This window comes from Hibiscus syriacus, unplaced genomic scaffold, assembly GCF_006381635.1.
Source record: "Hibiscus syriacus cultivar Baekdansim isolate YM2019G1 unplaced genomic scaffold, ASM638163v2 tig00116958_pilon, whole genome shotgun sequence".
Lineage (NCBI taxonomy): Eukaryota > Viridiplantae > Streptophyta > Magnoliopsida > Malvales > Malvaceae > Hibiscus > Hibiscus syriacus.
Genome location: NW_024063484.1, coordinates 1,023,716 through 1,047,157, shown reverse-complemented (window position 1 = coordinate 1,047,157; position 23,442 = coordinate 1,023,716). Strand labels below are relative to the sequence as shown.

At 33.5% G+C, this 23,442-nt stretch overlaps 3 protein-coding genes and 1 pseudogene across 3 annotated transcripts; 1 reads left to right on the top strand and 3 right to left on the bottom strand.

The window, feature by feature from the left end:
• Positions 1-879: 879 nt before the first annotated feature.
• LOC120189476 lies at positions 880-1,261 on the bottom strand (annotated as a pseudogene).
• Positions 1,262-5,554: 4,293 nt separating this feature from the next.
• LOC120189475 (monothiol glutaredoxin-S2-like) lies at positions 5,555-5,948 on the bottom strand. Its single transcript, XM_039192755.1, has one exon. It carries the CDS (start codon positions 5,877-5,879, stop codon positions 5,571-5,573), a length of 309 nt encoding a protein of 102 aa, XP_039048686.1. The 5' UTR covers positions 5,880-5,948; the 3' UTR covers positions 5,555-5,570.
• A 4,193-nt stretch (positions 5,949-10,141) lies between these two features.
• Positions 10,142-19,123, top strand: LOC120189544 (serine/threonine-protein kinase PBL27-like). Its single transcript, XM_039192803.1, has 2 exons — positions 10,142-10,591; positions 18,946-19,123. Exons 1-2 carry the CDS (start codon positions 10,450-10,452, stop codon positions 19,119-19,121), a joined length of 318 nt encoding a protein of 105 aa, XP_039048734.1. The 5' UTR covers positions 10,142-10,449; the 3' UTR covers positions 19,122-19,123.
• A 345-nt stretch (positions 19,124-19,468) lies between these two features.
• On the bottom strand, positions 19,469-20,086 carry LOC120189610 (secreted RxLR effector protein 161-like). Its single transcript, XM_039192845.1, has 2 exons — positions 19,742-20,086; positions 19,469-19,591 (listed from the first exon to the last, which is right to left on the bottom strand). The coding sequence occupies exons 1-2, from the start codon at positions 20,084-20,086 to the stop codon at positions 19,469-19,471; spliced, it is 468 nt and encodes a 155-aa protein (XP_039048776.1).
• Positions 20,087-23,442: the final 3,356 nt, after the last annotated feature.

Sequence of the window (23,442 nt, the reverse complement as noted above, 5' to 3'; positions counted from 1 at the left end):
TGAATGGGTACCGATTCCCCTTGCCCATAAATCATATTTTTGAGCTCGAAATTCACTTTATTTCAGCTTAAACCTTCATATTTTACTTCCTTTAATATTCCTAACTTCCATACACATATTTAAACTCATTTCTATTCCATAATCACTTCTTTAAACCCAAAATTCCATCATTTACATGGCATTCAAGAATCACACTAAATTCTCAATGTGTTCTAATTCCAATTCTAACACTTTTTACTTCTTAATTAGATTGATGACAAGTCAAATTCATTCATAAAACTTCAACAACCATACCATATCAAAATTTCATCTTAAAACTCATATTACAAATTCCTTCTTAATTCATTTATCTTATTGTTTAAATTCCATATAATCTTTCCTTAAGCTTATTTAATACCCAAAGAATCAAAACTAATTTATAAATTCAAGAATTAAGAAGCTGAAATTAACTCACCCTTATGAAGTAAACCAACGGGAAGAAGAAAGAAGAAGAATGAAGTTTTCCAGACACTTCCTCACCCATAAGCTTCTCTCTTTAAATAAGAGATAAATATCTTTTACATAAAAAGACCATGATACCCTTTCAATTCTTCCATAATTACCATTTAATCCACTATCAAAATATTACACTTTAAATCCCTAAACTTTTCAATTTTTCCTAAATTGATCACCAAATTCTGAAACTTTTCAATTTAGTCACTAACCCGGTATTACGGATGTTACAAGGATCATATAAAGTAGTACTCGATACATTTTTTTCCAGCAAATATGATTTTAATTCATTACTCATAATGCGCTTAAGTCTGATTTATAGGTCTCGTTCAGAATTTCTCTAAACCTTGATAGGATCATATTTTTATTAATGACTTATCATGCAAGTTAGTGGAGTTTAGGGTTAAACCCAAAGGGCACCTACTCGTTTAAGAATTGGGACTAAGGATCTGTTAAGATGAAGACTCATGACCTCATTGGCTCCACCAACAAGTTCACCACCAATGAACACAGTCAGAACGGAAGGATTGCAACTGAGTCTAGAGAGAGATTGTCAATTTCACATTCTCTAGAAATCTCGTCGAGCTCGTGAACCATGGGGTCAACCTCGAATTCGTAAAAAGGGTTTTAATGGTGTGGGACATGCAACATGAGCTCTTGTTAAAGATCACCACTGGCTTCTCGGATGCCAACTTTGTCACTCTCTCCATTTGATTTTGTGGAAAACAATGCCAAAAGATAGCTAGAAAGAGTGCAAGAAATGAAAGCTAAGGTTTTGCAAGTGAAAAGGTAAATGTATAGTGCTTGAGGATGTTTGTTGAGATTGTGCTATGCTTTGAGTCCTCAACAAGCACTGATTTTTATAGGGTTCTTGAGGAATTTACGTGGCGTTTGGTCGGCAAGAAAAAAAAAGTTTTTTTCCTTTTTGATGGAAAATTAGAGGGAATTTAGAAGTGATGGATTAAGTCATAAATGAATGCAATCAAAGCCTTTTTCACCATTGAAATGGAAAAAGAAAGATCACCATCACGAATCTCTCTTTCCATACGGATAACGTGTTCTTTGTACGGTGAAACATCAACTTTTTTGGCTCAACTCCTGGGTTTGATTCTCATTCATCTTCAAAATGTTAACTTAATCTGCATCAAAAACAAAAGTATTGGAGCATTTTTTTTGGGTATAATCCTTCTCCAATCTATTGATTGATACTAATCCAGATAATCTAAACCACGTATTCCAGAAGTCTATTATGGGGTGACACTCTCAATCTAATTTTCTTTATTTACAACGTCCAGATTGAACTTTGGTCTTGTTTAAGAAAATCTAATAACTCATCTCACTAGATCAATTGGTTATTTTCTAAACAATGCATAAATTTACGGGATTTTTTTCGTGGGAATTCTTGAATTAGATCACTAAAGTTCAATGTGTACCCATATTTGGAGCTGTTACTATCATGGAGGCATCTACTGAGTTGGAGAAAGCAGTTGAATTTATCCAATTGGGATCTGTTGTTGGTACAATCACAAGAATGATCAAATATGAACTAAATTATTGAAATAAACTTACAATATAAAATTTAAGTTGAATTAATATTGTCTCTTGAGATAATTATAAAAATTATCTGAACTATTCTCTATCTTCATTTAAATGCTTCTTAAAAAATATGATAGTGTTGCAAAATAAATACATTAATGGTAAGTAAATAATAGAATGAGTTAAGCGATTTATCTCGATTAATGTGATCGTGAAATAGACATTGTTTTCTCTAAAGATAACACAGTTTCATATTTGTATATATGAGTAAGAAAAATTAAACTCGATCAACATTATTTGTTTTGAAAAAGAAAAAGATAAGGGAAGAGGGAAAACAAATGCTACGATGTATAAAATAAGGAACTTGAACTTGATATTTAGTCAGAAAAATTCTATAAATAATATAGAAAAATTCTCAATCGCTCCTAATATTTTTTTTCTTTACTTTATTAGTAATCCGGCCTTTACTAATGCGATGTTTTTAAAGATGATAAAAGAGAAATAGTAAAATTACCGATTAAAGTATATATTATATTTATTACACGGTAAAATAAATAATTCTTATTTTAACAAGGGAAGGAATGCTATATTTATTAAAATATGAGTAAACTCATGATACACAATTAATTTTAGATCTGATCGTGAGTTTCACGATAGTGTAATAGTTTGGTCAACATATATTAAAATATTGATAAGTTTTCTAGAAAAAGTCAGCTCAACACCTTTCACGAAAGATGGTTAATCCTTCATACTTGTGTGATTTCATTAAATATATTTCTATATTGATCATCCAAATTAGGGTAAAGAGTATTTAATAAACTCAATCTCTCTATTTAAAAAGTTCAATGAACTCATCAAGTTTTAGTTGGTATGACCATCCTAACCACGTATATAAACTCATTAATAACATTTGATGATTTATTCTCTAAATTCGATAAATTCATCAAGTCTCTCTCAATAAGATCATATAAATTCTAAATTTATTAAAAAATATTTAATAATTTGTCTTCTAAATATAGTGAATTAATCAAATTCGATGCAATATAACTATTCAACCCTTAGATTATGAACTCATTAAGAACCCAAAATGGAAATTTAGGAATAATAAAACCTATAAAACAAACATGTAGAAACTTCTTTTGTAAAATAGATTTATGTAGAAACTTCTTTTTGAGCCTAGCACACAATTCAAAACAATCCAAAAAAAAAAAAACAAGAAGAAGAAGTGGTCGTACATAAAGAGATGCCCTACATAAGGTCACGAGGTCCCAACAACATCCATTCTATATATACATTTCTTTTTAAAATATAGTTTTATTGTGTTCACATACAATGAAATAAAATTTCAGCTACATGGAACAAAATCTCTGAATGATTAGATTACCTCAACCAAAGAGAAATATATTTGATCGGTAGAAACAGTATGACTGATAAAGATTATTTATTAGCTCCCATTATTCCTTTCTAAATATATCAAAAAAATGAAATTCGAAAGTTTCTTCACTTTATTTTCCATTGGAATATTACAACTATATGTATACTTTTTATGATATGTAATTTTCATGTCATGCTAATGTTCTTCCTGCAGGTAACCATGACCTAAAAAAAACATATAGATACAAAGGAACCATCTCAGAATAGCGACCCAATTGAAAGGCCAAGAGCCATATTTTTTATAGGGTCCTTTATTTGTCTAGTCTCTTTATTCAATAAATGCTTCTTGTTATTATACCTGATTTTTTTTAATTAATTAGAGGCGATTACAATGTAGTATCTATTCGAAAGACCTTCAATCGTTTGTTAATATTATCTTTTAAGACATTTAAAAAAATATATATTAATTAAAATATTTTAATAATTTTTAATGTAAATTATATATTAAAATATCACATTAATAAAAAAATTATAAATCTATAAAATTTATTTGTTCACTTAAAAATTCAAAAAAAAAATCATCTAGTCTTTTTTGTTTGCCTATAGTTTCACACAACATATAACATACAACTATAAAAATATATCAATTTAATTTTATAATAAATTTACATAATATAAAAATTTAATCAATAGATTTTACAATTTATATTTATATTTATATTTATATTTATATTTATATTTATATTTATATTTATATTTATATTTATATTTATATTTATATTTATATTTATATTTATATTTATATTTATATTTATATTTATATTTATATTTATATAATCAAGATAGTTAAAGTTATTTTAAAATATTTCCATATATATATATATATATATATATTTCTATCTAATTATTTTTAGAGATAAAAACTCATGTACCCAAGTAACAAATATAGATATTTGAAATAAAATCATAAATATAAATCGAATTGAAAAGTATTTTAAAAAAAACACCTTCAACTAAAATGAAATATTTGATAACTTGGTTGAAATCCTCAGCTCAAAGACGATGAACAACCAAATAAGAAAAAACATAATTTTTTTTATATTTTGGAATCAGAAATATTAAAAGAAAAATAAATTTTCATTCATTAGTAAAACAATAATACAAAAATATATGTTAACTTTTTAATAAATAATATTTAAGCGGTTTTCAAATTTTAAATTAATATATACATATTTTTTAAAAAACTAAATTTAATAATTTATTATATAATTTTTGAGATGGTCAAATTTAATAACTATATATATTATCTTTTTAATATTTTTTAAACAATCAAATTTAATAATTTATTATATTTTTTTGGTTGAGTCCTTTCCGCCTCTGGTTGTCCCACCAAGCAACTTCCTCCAATGGAAATTAACAGTCGATGCCCTTATCCAAAAAAGAACACAAGTTTCGTTGTAAGCAATAGATCCAACAACTTGATTGATTTGTTATTAAAAATCAAATCATTTTTGGCAATCCAAACCGCAGGAGGAAAAGCAATATCCATAAGCTCCTATAGTTACCAGTTAAGTAGACAGTGAAGCAAAACTTAAAGAAGCTATCTCGTAATCTCCATGAAAAGCAAATATTGTAGTTGACACGTTCAATCACAAAACTCTATTTGATAAATATTTAAATCCTTCTTTAGTAAATCTCATTCGTATTCTCAATTTCGTTATAAATAAAATCCATTCTATTTTGTATCTTTAAAAGCAATGAATGTTAACTCTATGTTGGGAAAAAAAATTAAGGGTTTTGGTTGAAATTCAAGTCTGGTCAACCTTGTTTTAGTGAATACATGAACTCCAACCTTTACAAGCTTCGTAATTTGACCACGATGTTTTTCATGCAACTGCAGTTGTTTTATATGAAAGATTCTTTGGGAAAATTATTAGGATCTTGACGATGGGTTTATCATTTGTTAGAGAGGGGAAGAAGAGAACAGTTATTGATGTAGCTCGAAATTTTTCTCAAAATACATGATTAGTATATTACCAAAAAGATAATATACAAACTCACTACGAAGACTCATATAAAGTAGTACTCGATACATTCTAGTGTTAATTTATTTGACTGATTATTAATTTTTATTAGTGCCGCGACTTGCTAGTTTGTGGAGTTTAGGTTTAAACCCAAAGGGCACCCACTCGTTTAAGCATTGGGACTAAGGATCTGTTAAGATGAAGACTCATGACCTCATTGGCTCCACCAACAAGTTCACCGCCAATGAAGACGGCCGGAACGGAAGGATTGCAACCGAGCCTCGAGAGAGCTTGTTCGATTTCACGTCCTCTAGGGATCTCGTCGAGCTCGTGAACCGCGGGGTCAACCCCAAAGTCGTAAAAAAGGGTTTTGATGGTGTGGGACATGCAACATGAGCTCTTGCTGAAGATCACCACCGGCTTCTCAGCTGCCAACTTTGTCACTCTCTCCATTTGATATTGTGGAAAACAATGCCAAAAGATAGCTAGAAAAAAAGTTTTGCAAGTGAGAGGGTAAGTATATAGTACTTTATGTTTGTTGAGATTGTGCTATGCTTTGAATCCTCAACAGGCACTGGTTTTATAGGGTTTTTGAGGAATTTACGTGGCGTTTGGTCGGCAAGAAAATAAAGCTCTTCTTTTTCCGGGAATTTAGAATTGTTCGATTAGTTCATAAATGAAAGCAAACAAATGCTTTTTTTTCACCATTGCAAATGGAAAAAGAAAGAGCACCATCACGAATCTTTCTTTCCATACGGATTACGTGCTGTTTGTACGGTGAAACATTAACTTTTTTTGGAGCAAATCCAGGGTTTGATTCTCATTCATCTTCAAAATCTATACTTTCTCTGTAGCAAAAACAAAACTATTCTCTTTGTAGCAACACTTTAACATTTTGAATTTCTATTCTATGCCCAGTATTATACATCATATTTCTATTCTTTCATTCTCGGAAGAATTTTAATTTGACGAAAATAGCAATACAAACGGATTCTACTTCGGATGTATGAAGTTTGTGTTAATCTTGGGGCAACGTCCATTTTTTATATTACACCAATCTTGACAAAATTGTATCTAAGACAGTAATCTTTATCATGGTACAATAAATCGTTTCATTCCCTCTTGTTTGTGCTAACGTTGTAGTTTTACAGAAACTGTATTTTTATAACAATCTAGAACTGTTACTGTCATGGAGGCATCTAATGAGTTGGAGAAAGATGTTGAGTTTATCCAATTGGGACCTTTTAATTCTTTCTGTTTGCTGGTAAAATCTGAAAAAAAGCATCGATTCTAAATTAAACGATCTGAATAAATTTCAAATGTACAGCTCATAGTTTTATGTTTACGAATAAAAGTGGCCTGACATAGAAAGTGATGAAAACATTGGATAGATGCCCTAATTAAGGTCATGATGTCCCAACGTCATCCATTGTATATATATACATTTATTCTCTTTCTTTTTATAATATAGTTTTATTTAAAAAATAAAATTTCAACTATATGGAACAAAATCTCTGAATGATCAGATCACCTCAACCAAAGAGAATTATATCTGATCGGCTGAAACGATATGGCTGATAAATATAATTTATCAGCTCCCATTATTCCTTTCTAAATTTATTAACTATATATAATAAGAATATATGGTTTCGACAAATTCAATTTCAACATGTTTCAAGAAGTAATATTTTGATTACTGGTTATCTTGCTAAGAATGGAATATCGAGAGATGATTGTTCCTAAGCGAGGGCAGAACTAGGATGAAATTATGGGAGGGATCAAGTTGTTTATCTTTGAAACTAACTAGGCTCTAAAAGGTAATTAAACCACAAAAAATAGTGGATCGGGACTTAATTTCACTAATTTCAAAATTATCATGTCCTAAAAATTAATTAAACTAAAAAGTTAGAGACAATATTTAATTTCATTTAACTTTAAAACTGATAATGTCTTAAAAATAATTAAACCGGAAAATTTTAGGGGGATTGAACTTAATTTTAATGGTTTCAAAATTTTTAAGGGCTTAAAATACAATTAAACCATAAAAGTTGGGGTGGGCCATATCCCCTTACAACCCCACGTGGTTCCGCCATTATTTCAAAGTCCAATAGTGAGATCATGTTTTGAGGTTTTAGTTTTATTTGGCGAGTTTCATATTTTGATTTTTCCTTTTGTATTAATCTGTATGAATTTATTTATGGTACTCTTTTCTTCTATTTAGGCTTCAAAGGATTTTTAATAGGGCACACAATTCAAATTAACTCTCAACCAAATATTACTTTTGTTAAGAGATAAAACAGTAAAATCTCATTATAATCGTCAAAAGAATTAGAAAGTTTTTCACTTTATTTTTCATCGGAATCTTGGCTTTTTTATTATTATAATGTAAAGTTAGACGTATTTCATACAGCTATATGTATACTTTTTATTATAAGTGATTTTCATGTCGAGCTAATGTTTTTCCTGCAGGCAACCGTGACCTAAAAAACATATATGCATGCCATATTATATATTCATGTATGAACTTTGGATATAAAGAACAATATCAAAATAGCGACCCTATTGGAAGGCCAAGAGCCATATTTTTCTAGGGTTGTTTATTTGTTTATTTCTCTTCGTTCTGTGTAGATATGTATAAATATTGAGTTACTTATCAGTAAAACGATATGATATTTGAAATAATTATCCCAAAAAAATGGATTAATATAATATTATTTTTTATAATCGTCTATTTTTCACTTTATCGCTTATATTTTTTTTCCTGAATTATCCATGTATTATTATTTTATTCTCAATTATTTTATGTACTGTCATTTTATCTTTTTCATTATACAAAAATACTGAAAATTCTATTAATTAGAGACGTGGTGCATGGGTGATAAGATGAGGGAAAGGGAGGATAAGAAGGTTCGCGACTTGCCAAAAGAATGTCAACTTTTTTACTTTTTGAACAAACGAGAATAAATATATGAAAACGAAATGCTATGCATGCAAGGACGGATCGTGGCATCCTATCTTCGGCTTTTGGATTACTGAGATACAAAGAATCCCAAAATTTTATAAATTCAATTATTACCTCCAAAATATTTATGATGTTAATGAATTTTCCTTCCCTTTTTGTAATTTATAATATTGAATTAGTGATTTTATTAATTTTACAAAGTGTACATGGATAGAATTGTAAACAAAATCCGATAAAGAAATTAAAATTCAATATTTATCGTTATCAAATCATCGAGGATAATAAATTAAATACGGAAACGTATTTAAATTTATCTATAAACTGAAAATCCTGAACTTCGATGTTGAAATATCAAATCTTGTGGTTTTAATCCTTCAAATTAACACTCAAATATTTCAGAGAATATATTCTCATTATTATAAAAATGGGATCTAGAAAAGTTAAATCATGTGTGTTTTGGGGCCATAACCCTAATAAATAACCTAACACGTTAATATTAGTTTCTTTATTTTGGTATCTACACATATGTGACTCATATTTTATTTAAATATTGAAGTCCAGTTAAGCTTGACCTTATTAGATAACTTTAATATGGATTAAATATTTTATGATAGTAAATAACAAACAATTGTTACTTATTATATATGTCATGTCCATATATATAATCTAACAATCTCTCACTTTTATATTCCAATAAAACCAGAGTTCGTATATTTGGTGATCTCTATCTTATCAGATATTCGATATGTTAACATGTAATGTTTTGGTGGATAAGTCTCCTAACGGAGATTTTCTGCATACACAGTGACTCAAACTCGAGATTTGCTTAAGTAATATTAAGTCGCTTACCACTTGAATCAACCTCGTTGGTTGAGTTGCACCTTTAGTAGCTTTATTATATGAACTTTGACCTTTAAATATTCACTTAAGTTGTCATTATTATGTTTTGGTAATTTTAATTAGACTCATCCTATGATGCCGTTGTTTCATCATATTCCATGAAATCTATAATATGTGCACAAAAATAATTTGAACGCTAAATCTACAAAGTCCAATAATACACACCTACTCTACTATATTTTATGACATTTATAAATATAGGTATGTGAGTCTGATATGAATCATTTAGTTACAAAAGAAATAACCTTTAAGTAGCTTGTTATTGTTTCTTTTGAGTTGGACCTTTAGTATATTTATTATGATGTGAACTTTGACCTTTACATACTCACTTAAGTAATCATTATTACACTTGAACAATTTTAATGAGACTCTTCTAATGATATCATTATCTTATCAAATTCTACAAAATCTATAACATATGTACAAAAACCAATTTAAGCGTAGAGCTTATAAAGCTAAGTGATACAAATCTACTCTACTATATTTTATTATATTCATAAACATAAGCATGAGAATTTGATATGAACATATAAACATTGTACATTTAATCATATAATCTTTAATTAATTATTTGGGTTTAACTTATTTACTAAATGTCTAGAGAGTAGCCTATTTCAAATCATCATATATATTATTTTATTATGATAAACATTATCAATATTCCTAAAAGCTACTATAGTTCACTCGATTTGGGACATATTATAATGAAATCAAAAGTTTAATACTTATGTTATAACCTTTAAAAGTTTGGTGCCCAAAAAGATAATTTTGAGATAGTTTAGTTACCATATCAGAACTTTACCCTTAAATTATTTATTGTTTTCTTTTCTTTTTTTCTCTTTACCTTCTGGGTTTTCTTACAAAAACAGTTTTTTTCTTCTTCGATTTGTTGATCTGCCACCTTGGTTTCGATCTCTGTCTTAAGTGGGGGCACTTGAGATCATAGACAGAGAGAAGAAGCTAAAAAGAGAGTATTTGAATTAGGGGGAAAAAGGGTTGGTAAAGATTGGAATTTTAAGATGAAATTTGGAGTTAGTTTTTTTTTTAAATTTAAAAAAAGTGTGAAAATGAAGATGAACTTGGAGTAATTGTTGAAGAATTTTGTTAAACTTTGGATTTTAATTCAGGGTTTTTCTTTTTTTTTTGGGGGGGATTTTGATTATGGGTCGGTGTTTTCCTTGTTTTGGATCATCAAACAAGGAAAGCAGTAACGGTGGGGGAAGTGTGAAAGAACTAAGCAAGAAAGATTCAACCAAAGATGGCTCAGTTGGTCAGTCTCATCATGTTAATAAAGTTAATTCAGGTAAAATGTTTTCATTTTCTTATCCAAATTCCACTCTATTTATGCATCAGCTGGAGAATGTTGAAGCTTGCATTTTTCATGGTTTTGTTTTTCAAGTTTTTGATGACATGTAGATGTTAAAATATGCTGGTAGTTTGATCTGATTCATCCATAGTTCTTTGATGAATTATCAGTTGTTGATTATTTTGTGTTTAAAGTAGTTTGAGTTCTGCCTAGATGATGAGTAATTTGGAGATCAGCCATTAACGTTTCGGAATGTAGATTTTCTCATTTTCTTTTAAATTCTTCTTCATCAGCAATCATTAAGCTATGCTAGTAAATTGCCTTTGAATTGAAAATTTGGAATGATCCTGCAAATTATTTTGAATTTAATAGAATAAATGGTGTTTTCTTCTTCATTCGGAATGTAAAATGCAGTGATATAAATTCAGAACTCTGTGCATTCATCTCAGACTTTAATGGTATGATTAGTTTTATGCGCAAGTCCAAGAGAGACAAGCTTTCATATTCTGTTGAAGAATTGCATTACAAAATTCTAATATTATAAAAGGTTCCATCTTAATTTCGAGGTGAATTTGCAATGAGCTGTTTTGTTGTTCATTTTATCCCTGTAACAATCGGATATTTTCAAAATAATATTTAATTGAAATTGGAGGTTTTAATTGTGAAAATCGGTAAATTATGAAAATCGGTAAATTATGGGGACTAAATTGAAAGATTTTAAAACTTGGAGTTTGTTTTAGAGTTAAAGAAAATTCAGGGACCAAGCCCTGAATTTACCAAAGAAAATTAGGTATGTTATGTTATAAACGTGGTTTTCTGTTTCAAAACAGAAAACCACACCTCAATTGCTCCCAAATTCCTTTCTCCCTATGCCGGTTTTCGACTTAGATCCCGATGCCGTCTGAATTCCGATCGTCGTTTTGAAATCACCATCGTGTTCGTTATCGAGTCAGGAACAATCCCTTTAAATTAATTGAAGTGAAACGCTGCCAAACGTCGAAAATTTCAAGTCAAAGCATCGACTTTTTTTTTAGCTCTATCGCCGGGAAAATCTCAAATTCACCGCCGATCGTTGCTCCGTTTACGACACCTCCTGCACCATCGTGTTCCTTGTGCCGTTTCGAGTCCGCCGATGTCATCCTCGGTCTCAGTCGACGGCGGCGCGTGAGGAGGTGGAGCAGTCAAAGATTCGACCGAGTTGAAATCGAGCTCTCCGCCATTCAAAAATTTGAACCGATCTTTGTAAGTATCTCGAAATCGCTCAAAATAATTTTTAGAAATTTTGCCGGGATTTTTAGAGCCCCAGAGGAGGTCTCACGCGCCACACACGCTGTCGTAGGGAGAGTGGAAGCTGGAAAACCGATTTAACCGATTTTGAACTGGTTTTGATCGGTCTGAACCCGTTTGACCGGTCTGACCCGACCTGACCGTTGACCGTTGACCGTGACCGTTGAACTCCTTTGATCAAAACTTAAAATGGCTTTGACCGACCATTAAACGACCGTTAATCTTTTCCGAGTATACCTATTCTGATAGTTTTCGACGTCCTGAATCCGTTTCCGAAGTCCGTTTTGTTAAATTCGAACCCGAAGGCCTTCACATTGATGGTCAAAGTGGTTGACTTTGACTTTGACCAAGAATTTAAATTTTTGAAAAGTCATACTTTATGTTTTTCGACGTCCTGATTCCGATTCCGCAATCCGTTTGACCAAATTCAGGCTCGAAATCCTCCAAATTGATAGTCAAACCTTGAAAATACTTGTATACTTAAGAATTTTAGCTTTGAACAATTAAGTAAGATTTGAGACTGATAAATTATTATTATTTGAAGGTATAAGAGACTTTCCGGATCGTTCGACAGCTCGACCCAACTCTTCTAGATCAGTTAAACCACGTTCGAAAGCTGTAGCAGAGCGTGGTGAAACCAGCAATCAGTAAATCTACTATTTGAACCTATTATCGAGGTGTGTTCCCTAAGTACTATTTAATTGTTTTATTTGTTTTGAAATATGGTACATTGAAAGCTACGATTTACTGTTTATTGATGGTTTATGGACAATAACTGATATATGATTATTGGTTTTCACCTATATATGATTACGAATTTATGGAAATTATGCTTATTGCATAAATTATATTGATTGAAAATATTGATTTAGGGCTGGATTGAATTACAATGGTATAGCTCTGATCAAGCTAATAAACAGTACGGACCTAATGTGACTCTTGGGTAGACTCGCGGGCCCAAGATGCTTCATTAGGTTGGCTTCCTTTGCTGTGTGCTTAAGGTAAGCTATATAGACTTATGGACTTATGGACTTACGGACTTAAGGATACAAGCTCTAAAGCCTATCCTTAGGTTGGCTTCCTTTTTGTTATGTGCTTAAAGTAAGTTATATGGACGCAGTTTTGGGAACTGCGGATGATGCACAAGAAAAGGGTTTAAACTATGATTTTCAAAAGTTAAACTCTATTATGAAATTATGATGGTTTACTGAACTATTATTCGTTTATTGTACCTATTGTGATTTTATGGTAATGTGGGACACACTGAGCCTAGCTCACATTTCAAAAATGTTTTTTCCCCTTTCAGATACTGTTGGTTAGATACCCCGGATTGAGCACTTGGAGGATCAACATATCTCTTGAAGTATATTTGATTGTAATGTTTTTATCATTCAGGTTGACTTTATTTTGGTGACAAGGACCTTATTTTAAAGTATTGGATTTTATAGTGATTACACTTTTGCTATTAATATTCGATTTATCGTGATTTTGATTTTTAAGACATGTTTTAAATTAATTTTTTTACTTATTGGTATTATATTTATGAGTTGGGTTTTGATAGTATAATATCATGTCATTTATAATGTGATTTTACAATGATTGAATAACGGTTTCAGAAAATGTCTTTAAGAATCATGTATGTGATCTACTAGACTTAGTCGAAACGTATAGGCCGGGTATAGGGGGTTACATTTATTGGTATCAGAGCTTTTGATTTTTAACCCTCGGACTGTGTATGAGTCCACATTGAAAATACGATTTTGAAATATTTTACAAAACAAGTTACAAAGGCCATGTCACAAAGTTATTAAGATTTTAACTGTGTTCGAGACTCCAAGTGCTTATCTAACCCTAAGTTTTATCTTCTGTAGTAAACTTGAGATCCATCAAAATGAGTGCTAGACGTGGTCGTCGAACTAGCCGTGGACGAGATCGAGTGGCTAGATTTGCAGATCCGATCAATGAGATACGGGTAGATCCCCCACCTCCGATAGGTGATCATGTTCCTACGACCCCAACGAATCTGCCTCCTACCGCTGGTATTGGCATGGCTACACCGATCATAGGAGCGACGAATATTGAGTCCGAGTCTACCATAGTTGCATTGGATGAGAATTTTGGTAGACAGTTTCTGTAATTAATACAGGGAGCAGTCAGAGCTACTGGTGTTGTATCCGAGGTTCCTATTTCACAGACTTTGATTGCCAATGGAGTTAGAACTTTTGGGGGACATATTGGTGGAGCTCCTACTGAAGCTGAGGATTGGCTACAGGATACAGAAAGACGCATGGATCAGTTGGGTTTGGACTTAACTAAGAGATATTTGGGGGCAGTAGCGATGTTAGATGGCAATGCCTACACTTGGTGGGAGTCATTTACCAGTAGTGTTCCTACCGATCGTTTGACCTGGAATTTCTTTAAGGATCACTTTTAGAGCCGTTTTCTAGGAGAGCGTTACTTAGCTCATAGACGACATCAGTTTCTTGGGTTTGGCTGGATATTATCGACGTTTTATTGAGGGCTTCTCGATCATTGCTGCTCCTTTGACAAAGTTGTTAAGGAAGAATGTGTCGTTTGACTGGGGTGAGGCACAACAGGAGAGCTTTGAGAAATTAAAGGCGGTTTTGACTCAAGCACCATTACTGATTCAATCAGAGTCCGGGAAGGATTTTACAGTGTATAGTGATGCGTCACATTCAGGACTCGGCTTGTTCTAATGCAGGAAGGTAAGGTGGTGGCTTATGCATCCCGTCAGCTGCGACCGTATGAGTGTAGTTATCCTACTCATGATTTGGAGTTAGCAGCAGTGATTTTTGCCTTGAAGATTTGGAGACACTATCTTTATGGAGAGAAGTGTTACATTTTCACGGATCATAAGAGCTTAAAGTATCTTCTGACTCATAATGAGCTTAATTTGAGACAGCGATGCTGGCTAGAGCTTCTAAAGGATTATGATTGCGTGATTGATTATCACCCTGGTAAAGCTAACATTGTAGCGGATGCTTTGAGTCGAAAGGCGGTAACAGAGTTGAGATCTTTAATGGCCAGGATGAATTTATATGACGATGGCACTCTGTTAGCAGAATTACAAGTTAAGCCGACCTTGGTTGATGAGATCAAAGCTAAGCAGCCCCTTGATAGCTCCTTGCTTTCCATCTTTGAGCAAGTAGAGCAAGTGACAAGCTCAGATTACGCCCTTGATCAGGATGAAGTTTTATGCTTCAAAGGTCGGTATTGCGTGCCTGATGATGCTGAGTTGAGGCAGACTATCCTTACTGAGGCTCATAGTAGTCCATATGATATGCACCCCGGTGGAGATAAGATGTATCAGAATTTGAGAGAGGTATCATTGGGTCGGCATGAAGAAGGACATCTCAAATTTTGTGGCGAGGTGTTTGACTTGTCAGCAAGTTAAGGCAGAACATCAACATCCATCAGGTTTTTTATAACCTATCAAGATTCCTGAATGGAAATGGGAGCGTATTACTATGGATTTTGTTACTGGTTTACCTATGACTCATTCGAAAAAGAACTCAATTTGGGTGGTTGTTGACATACTTACAAAGTCAGCTCACTTTATTCCTGTACGGATAAATTATACGTTGGACAAGTTGGCGAGGTTGTATATTTCAGAGATTGTCAGATTGCACGGTGTTCCGTTATCTATCTCAGATCGAGATCCGAGATTTACTTCGAGATTTTGGAAGGCGCTACATACGGCTTTGGGTACGAGATTGGATTATAGTACCTCCTTCCACCCACAAACTGATGGTCAATCTGAGAGAGTAATTCATATTCTGGAGGATATGTTACGGGGTTGTGTAATTGATTTTCGTGGTAGCTGGGAGAACTTTTTGCCTTTGGCTGAATTCGCTTATAATAACAGTTACCAGACCAATATTCGTATGGCACCCTATGAAGCACTCTATGGGCGTAGGTGTCGTACCCCGATTTATTAGACTGAGTTGCGTGATAGGAAGACTTTGGGACCTGAGTTAGTGCGGGAGACGGAAGACACAGTCAGATTGATCCGTGACCGTCTGAAAGCGGCATTTGATAGGCAGAAATCTTTTGCAGATCAAAGGATGAAGGATATACAGTTTGACATTGAAGATCAGGTTTTTCTCAAGGTATCTCCATGAAAGAAAGTATTGAGATTTGGACGTAAAGGTAAACTGAGTCCGCGATTTATTGGGCCGTATCGTATTCTGAAGAAAGTTGGACCTGTTGCTTATCAGCTTGAGTTGCCTTCCCATCTTAGTCGTATTCATGATGTTTTTCATGTGTCTATGTTAAGGCGATACCGTCCAGATCCTGATCACATCATTCAAGTTGATGAGGTAGAGCTGAGACCTGATTTTTCATATGAGGAGGAGCCCATCTAGATCTTAGAAAGAGATGAGCGAGTTCTTCGGAATAGGTGTATTCCAATGGTCAAAGTTCAATGGAGTAATCGAGGCCCCTCAGAAGCTACTTGGGAGACATTGAAGTTAATGGAGGCTCAGTTTCCTCAACTATTCTCATAAGGTAAATTTCGAGGACGAAATTTCTTGTAGAGGGGGAGAATTGTAACAACCCGGATATTTTCAAAATAATATTTAATTGAAATTGAAGGTTTTAATTGTGAAAATCGGTAAATTGTGGGGACTAAATTGAAAGATTTTAAAGCTTAGAGCTTTTTTTAGAGTTAAAGAAAATTTAGGGACCAAGCCCTGAATTTACCCAAGAAAGTTAGGTATATTATGTTATAAACGTGGTTTTCTGTTTCAAAATAGAAAACCACACCTCAATTGCTCCCAAATTCCCTTCCCCCTACGCCGGTTTTTGACTTAGATCCCGACGCCGTCCGAATTTCGATCGTCGTTTTGAATCACCATCGTGTTCGTTATCGAGTCAGGAACAATCCCCTTAAATTAATTGAAGCGAAACGCTGCCAAACGTCGGAAATTTCAAGTCAAAGCATCAACGTTTTTTTTAGCTCTATCGCCGGGAAAATCTCAAATTCACCGCCGATCGTTGCTCTATTTACGACACCTCCTGCACCATCGTGTTCCTTGTGCCGTTTCGAGTCTGTCGGTGTCGTCCTCGGTCCCAGTCGACGGCGGTGCGTGAGGAGGTGGAGCAGTCAAAGATTCGGCCGAGTTGAAATCGAGCTCTCCGCCGTTCAAAAATTTGAACCGATCTTTGTAAGTATCTCGAAATTGCTCAAAATAATTTTTAGAAATTTTTCTGAGATTTTTAGAGCCCAGAGGAGGTCTCACGCGCCACACGCGTCGCCGCAGGGAGAGTGGAAGCTGGAAAACAGGTTTAATCGGTTTTGAACCGGTTTTGACCGGTTCGAACTGGTTTGACCGGCCTGACCCGACCCGACCCGACCAACCCGACCCGACCGTTGACCCTACCTGACCGTGACCGTGATCGTTGACCTCCTTTGACCAAAACTTAAAATGGCTTTGACCGACCATTAAACGACCGTTAATCTTTTCCGAGTATATCTATTCTGATAGTTTTCGACGTCCCGAATTCGTTTCCGAAGTCTGTTTCGTCAAATTCGAACCCGAAGGCTTCCAAATAGACGGTCAAAGTGGTTGACTTTTACTTTGACCAATAATTTAAATTTTTGAAAAGTCATACTTTATGTTTTTCGACGTCCTGATTCTAATTCTGCAATCCGTTTGACCAAATTCAGACTCAAAATCCTCCAAATTGATAGTCAAACCCTGAAAATACTTATATACTTAAGAATTTTAGCTTTGAACAATTAAGTAAGATTTGGGGCTGATAAATTATTATTATTTGAAGGTATAAGAGACTTTCCGGATCGTTCGATAGCTCGATCCAACTCTTCTAGATCAGTTAAACCACGTTCAAAAACTGTAACAGAGCGTGGTGAAACCAGCAATCAGTAAATCTACTATTTGAACCTATTATCGAGGTGTGTTCCCTAAGTACTATTTAATTATTTTATTTGTTTTGAAATATGGTACATTGAAAGCTATGATTTACTGTTTATTGATGGTTTATGGACAATGACTGATATATGATTATTGGTTTTCACATATATATGATTACGAATTTATGGAAATTATGCTTATTGCATAAATTATATTGATTGAAAATATTGATTTAGGGTTGGATTGAATTACAATGGTATAGCTCTGATCAAGCTAATAAACAGTACGAACTTAATGTGACTCTTGGGTAGACTCGCGGGCCCAAGATGCTTCATTAGGTTGGCTTCCTTTGCTGTGTGCTTAAGGTAAGTTATATGGACTTATGGACTTACGGACTTAAGGATACAAGCTTTAAAGCCTATCCTTAGGTTGGCTTCTTTTTTGCTATGTGCTTAAAGTAAGCTATATGGACGCAGTTTTGGGAACTGCGGATGGTGCACAAGAAAAAGGTTTAAACTATGATTTTCAAAAGTTAAACTCTATTATGAAATTATGATGGTTTAATGAACTATTACTCGTTTATTGTACTTATTGTGATTTTATGGTAATGTGGGACACACTGAGCCTAGCTCACCTTTCGAAAATGTTTTTCCCCTTTTCAGATACTGTTGGTTATATACCCCGGATTGAGCACTTGGAGGATCAACATATCTCTTGAAGTATATTTGATTGTAATGTTTTTATCATTCAGGTTGACTTTATTTTGGTGACATGGACCTTATTTTAAAGTATTGGATTTTATAGTGATTACACTTTTTCTATTAATATTCGGTTTATCGTGATTTTGATTTTTAAGACATGTTTTAAATTATTATTTTTTACTTATTGGTATTATATTTATGAGTTGGGTTTTGATAGTATAATATCATATCATTTATAATGTGATTTTACAATGATTGAATAACGGTTTCAGAAAATGTCTTTAAGAATCATGTATGTGATCCACTAGACTTAGTCGAAACGCATAGGCCGGGTCTAGGGGGTTACAATGCCACAATTACTGGAATGTAGCCTTTTAACTTTTGTTTTCCCTGTTTAATTGTAGTATTTCTATTATTTTTCTGCTTTCTTTCATCTTCTCCAGTTTATCTCATTCACTTCTTTGAACAGACAAATCAAAATCTCGGAGTGTTTCTGATCCTAAGAAGGAACCAACAGTACCTAAAGACAGATCAACTGCAAATATTGCAGCACAGACATTTACCTTCCGAGAGCTTGCTGCTGCCACGAAGAACTTTAGGCCGAAATGTCTTTTAGGAGAATGGGGCTTTGGGCGTGTCTATTGACAGAAATCAATCAAAGTAGCTACAAACGATCTAGCTATGGTGAACTGGAAGTGCAAGAGAGAAGAAGAGAAGAAGGTACGAAGACAGTGATATTTCATAATGTGAAGTAGAAAGATACAATAATTTAGGAAAATAAGAAAATACTCATTCTAAATCTAAATAGTGGATAGGCCCACTATATATACATATAAGTCTATCTAACTAGCCCAACTGACTAGAAATCTGTTACAATGGATTTAACAAAAACAGTTACAACAATGGGTATAAAAGCAGTTACAACAACGGCTATAAACTGATATATGATATACTAATATTCTCCTGGTTTTCTTATGATCTGAACTGCCACTTCAACATTTTTCTGCTTCTTCAGACTTGTTTATCATGACTAATGTTGTTGATTTCTGCCCAAGACGTGAGCGCATATCACTGAACACTGCAGGTGACAACGGCTTGGTGAGTATGTCAGCAACCTGTTCTGCAGAAGGAACAAAGTTTACACTAAGTTATTCAGCCAATACTCTTTCCCTCACAAAGTGTATATCAATTTCCACATGCTTTATTCAAGTATGGTGTGTAGGATTTGCTGCCATAGAAATTGCAGAGGTGTTATCACACCATACAACTAGCTTTCCAGTTATACTAATGCCAATTTCATCAAGTAATTGTTCAATCCAAATCAATTCAGAAACAGAATTAGCAAAGCTTCTATACTCTGCATCTGAAGTGGACCTAGAAACAACGCTTTTTTTCTTTGAACACCATGCAATTGGATTACATCCAAGATATACACAGTAGCCTGTTGTGGATCTCCTGTCTTTCACCGGGGCTGCCCAGTCTGCATCAGTGTAGCAGACTAAACTGAAACTGCCAGTTTGTGAGAAAAATAACCCATGCTCAAGTGTCCCACTGAGGTATCTCAATATACGTTTCACTGCCCTCCAGTGAGTATCACACAGACTGTTCATGTATTGACTAACCTTGTTAACAGCATAGGCTATGTCAAGTATTGTTAAAAATAGATATTGCAAACCTCCCACAATACTGCGATAGAGATGAACATCACCAAACAATTATCCATCATTTGCCTTGAGTTTAGGAGTAAGGACCATAGGAGTGGGAGTGGGAGTTGGAGTTAACTCATCTAAGTTTGACCTCTTTAACAACTCAGAAACATACTTCTTCTGATTTAAAAACAAGCCTCTTGGAGAGTGTTCAACTTGCATTCCAAGAAACAATTCCAACTTGTTGAGTTAATCGATTGACGGAATCGGCCAAGAGCGGGTGAATTGGCAATTAAATTTTTGTGGAAGCTTTTGCAGAAAATTGAAAGTAATTGCACAACAATTTAGAGTGGTTCGACTTTATCAACAAAGTCTACTTCCACTACGTTAGCTATCCACACTAAGGATTTTCCAACAAATTCACTAATTTGTTCTTTCTTTTGAGGCCAAAGAGATAACCTTACAACTCCCTCAAGAATATACCACAATTCTTGAGAACACTCTTTTCTCAAAGAGAAGATTATAAATTTGCAAACTCACAAGAAAAACCTCACAAGGCAAGTATGTTTGCACAATTCTAGAACAAAGGAAGAACACTCAATAATAAATACAATTGAGCACAATAAGTGTTCTTGAAAGCAAAATGAATATTGAATGAAAAATAGGCTTGAAATGCTCAAACTTGAGGTTTGATGCTTTCTCTTTCATTCTCTCTTGATTCTAGTTTATTGATGTTTCTTGTTATTGATCAATGGCTTCTAAGCTTGCTTAAATACACATTGAATCACTTTTGAACGTTGGGGATGATTAGTGGAGTCAATATAGTCGTATAAGTGTGAAAACAATTAATTAAAACAGTTGGGAGCGTCAGTGCATCGATGCATACCCATGGTGCATCGGTCCATCAGTGTAAAATTTAAATATTTTGACCGTTGGACCCTTAGTGCATCGGTGCACTAAGAGTGCATCGATGCATCAAGTGCATTCGATGTTTCAAAATAGCCAGAGTACATCGATGCATGGTTGGTGCATCGATGTATCAAATACATTCGATGTTTTCATAAAATCCTCAGCGCATCGGTGTATGGTATGTGCATCGATGCATGAAATGCATTCGATGTTCAATTTAATTTATGGTGCATCGATGCATGGATTGGTGCATCAGTGCATCACTTTGAAAATTTGATTTTAGGCTTGATTTTGGTTCAAAATACTTTGTGAAAATTGTTTCAAAAATATATTAAGTATAAAACACAATTTTACACATTTAGTAAGGTTTGAAATTGATCTTAAAAGACTTGGAGTAATAATTTGATATTCGATTAATTGAATCGAATATATTTAGAAAATCATTTGTAAAATCTTAAAATTTATTTAAACTAATTTGTTATATCGAAATACAAAAATGTTTTCAACAATCTCCCCCCTTTTGATATAACAAAACATTTGTGTTATTTTAAGATTTTCTAAAAATTTGAAATTAATTTCAATTTAGAAAAATTACTCCCCCTTACTATAACACTTCTCCCTTTTAAAACATTTTAACACTTAACATTTCTCCCCCTTTTTGTTAAATCAAAAAGACTTAAAATCGATTTAAACAAGGTTTTGAAAAACATAGTCAATTGATTAAATATCTATATATATATAGCTTAAGCTGCTAAGATCACAATCAAAAGAGAGTTAGCCATTAGTTTCATAATCAATATTCATAATAAAAATGTGAAATGGTAAATTGGTCATATTTCTACTAAAAAATAAATGATGCATACGTTGTAATAAACCAAAATATATATAAAATATCAAACAGTCATCCAACAATCAAAGAAAGATAATCCAAAATGTTTTAACAATTCAAGTTCAACCCAAAAACAATCAAAGAAAGATAAGTCTATTCATCCATTGAAGGATCGGGAGGAGGAGGAGGAGGGTAACGAGCTCTCATCTCAAGCGAGAGTGCATCCAAACGATCATTCATATCTTGTTGTCGAGCTCCCAAGGTAGAGAGCTGGGACTCAATGAATGTGAAGGGCGAATCCATGGACGCATACCGTAAATCAAATGTCTCCAAAAACGAACGAAAATACGGAGGCATTTGTTCTTCTTGTGGAGCTGGTTCCGGTGCAGGCTCGTCATCAGGTATGTGATCATCGATGTCTTGCATAAGTTGTTGAAATTCAGGATCATCGTCATCAGCCGGAGCTGGAGGAGGAGGAGCACGAGAGGAGCTAGGAGCAGCTCGTGAGGAACTAGCTCCCGAAGTTTGCTTTCCGGGTCTAAAAACCCATTGACCGGTAACCTCGTCTTGTTTCCAATCCACTTTCTTCAAGGATGTGAGATTGATTTATTTTGATGTGGGATAGGATTGTCAAGAGAAACGTCTAGACCAAGTTTGATAAAGAGGTTACTAAGAAGACATCCATAAATCAATGTTTCAACATGTTTTAAAGGAACAATGTTTATGATGTCCACTAGTTGACTGAATATAATGTGGGGCAGATTTATTTTGATTTTATTTTTAAGATAATACATCCACCATAAATCCCTATCACGAAGTGTGGAGTACCTACCTCCGGATGGTCTAAATCACCAAGAGATCATCAAATGGAGAAAACGAACGTGATGAGATCGTAGAGTACTAACACTTGAATTTGGAACTTAGGGATATTCCACATTTTCACTTTCATTATATACACCACTATCATCTAGCCCAAATCGGAAAGCTATAGTCTCGGGGTCAATATTAATATATTGGCCTAAAAGATAGGATCTAATGGCTATAGTTCTACATTGAGTTTCATTTTGAATACACACCGCATTGGAATAGAAAATGCAAACCAATTGTTAATAGACGATAGGTTTAAGCTTAAACAATTTATCAAACCTCCAAGTTTTAAGAATCGGAAGGTATTCGAAATCAATGTCAACCATAGCTTGAAGAGAAGGAATACGCTCTTCACGGATTCTATAAGTTTGGAAAGAGTTTCTGTACCTAGAGTACAATTCGTCTCATGTTAAAAACAAGATCCTAATAGAGATGAAGGTGGAGGAGGAACGGGATTAGGAGGTTGAGGAACGGGAGGACGGTTTTGGTTTGACCGACTCAAAGATGACCTAGGTCGTTTAGGATTTGACATGATTAAAGGAAATCGGAATAAGGAATATCACCTACAATTTGAAACACATGTATGCATAATCAATCCCAAAACTCAAATGAATCCTCAATAATTCAAGATTCTCTATATCATATCCTAATGGGCATGTTTTGAAAACTTTTTAATAATATTTGATAATCATAATATAGTTTTCATGAAAACAAC

Bases quoted from the DNA above. Each gene is read 5' to 3' on its own strand.
- LOC120189475 (XM_039192755.1), bottom strand. From the start codon at position 5,879: ATGGAGAGAGTGACAAAGTTGGCAGCTGAGAAGCCGGTGGTGATCTTC.
- LOC120189544 (XM_039192803.1), top strand. From the start codon at position 10,450: ATGGGTCGGTGTTTTCCTTGTTTTGGATCATCAAACAAGGAAAGCAGT. The intron at 10,592-18,945 runs GTAAAATGTTTT...TTCTTTGAACAG, and splicing joins TGTTAATAAAGTTAATTCAG to ACAAATCAAAATCTCGGAGT.
- LOC120189610 (XM_039192845.1), bottom strand. From the start codon at position 20,086: ATGAACAGTCTGTGTGATACTCACTGGAGGGCAGTGAAACGTATATTG. The intron at 19,592-19,741 runs GTATGGTGTGAT...TCTGCAGAACAG, and splicing joins GTATAACTGGAAAGCTAGTT to GTTGCTGACATACTCACCAA.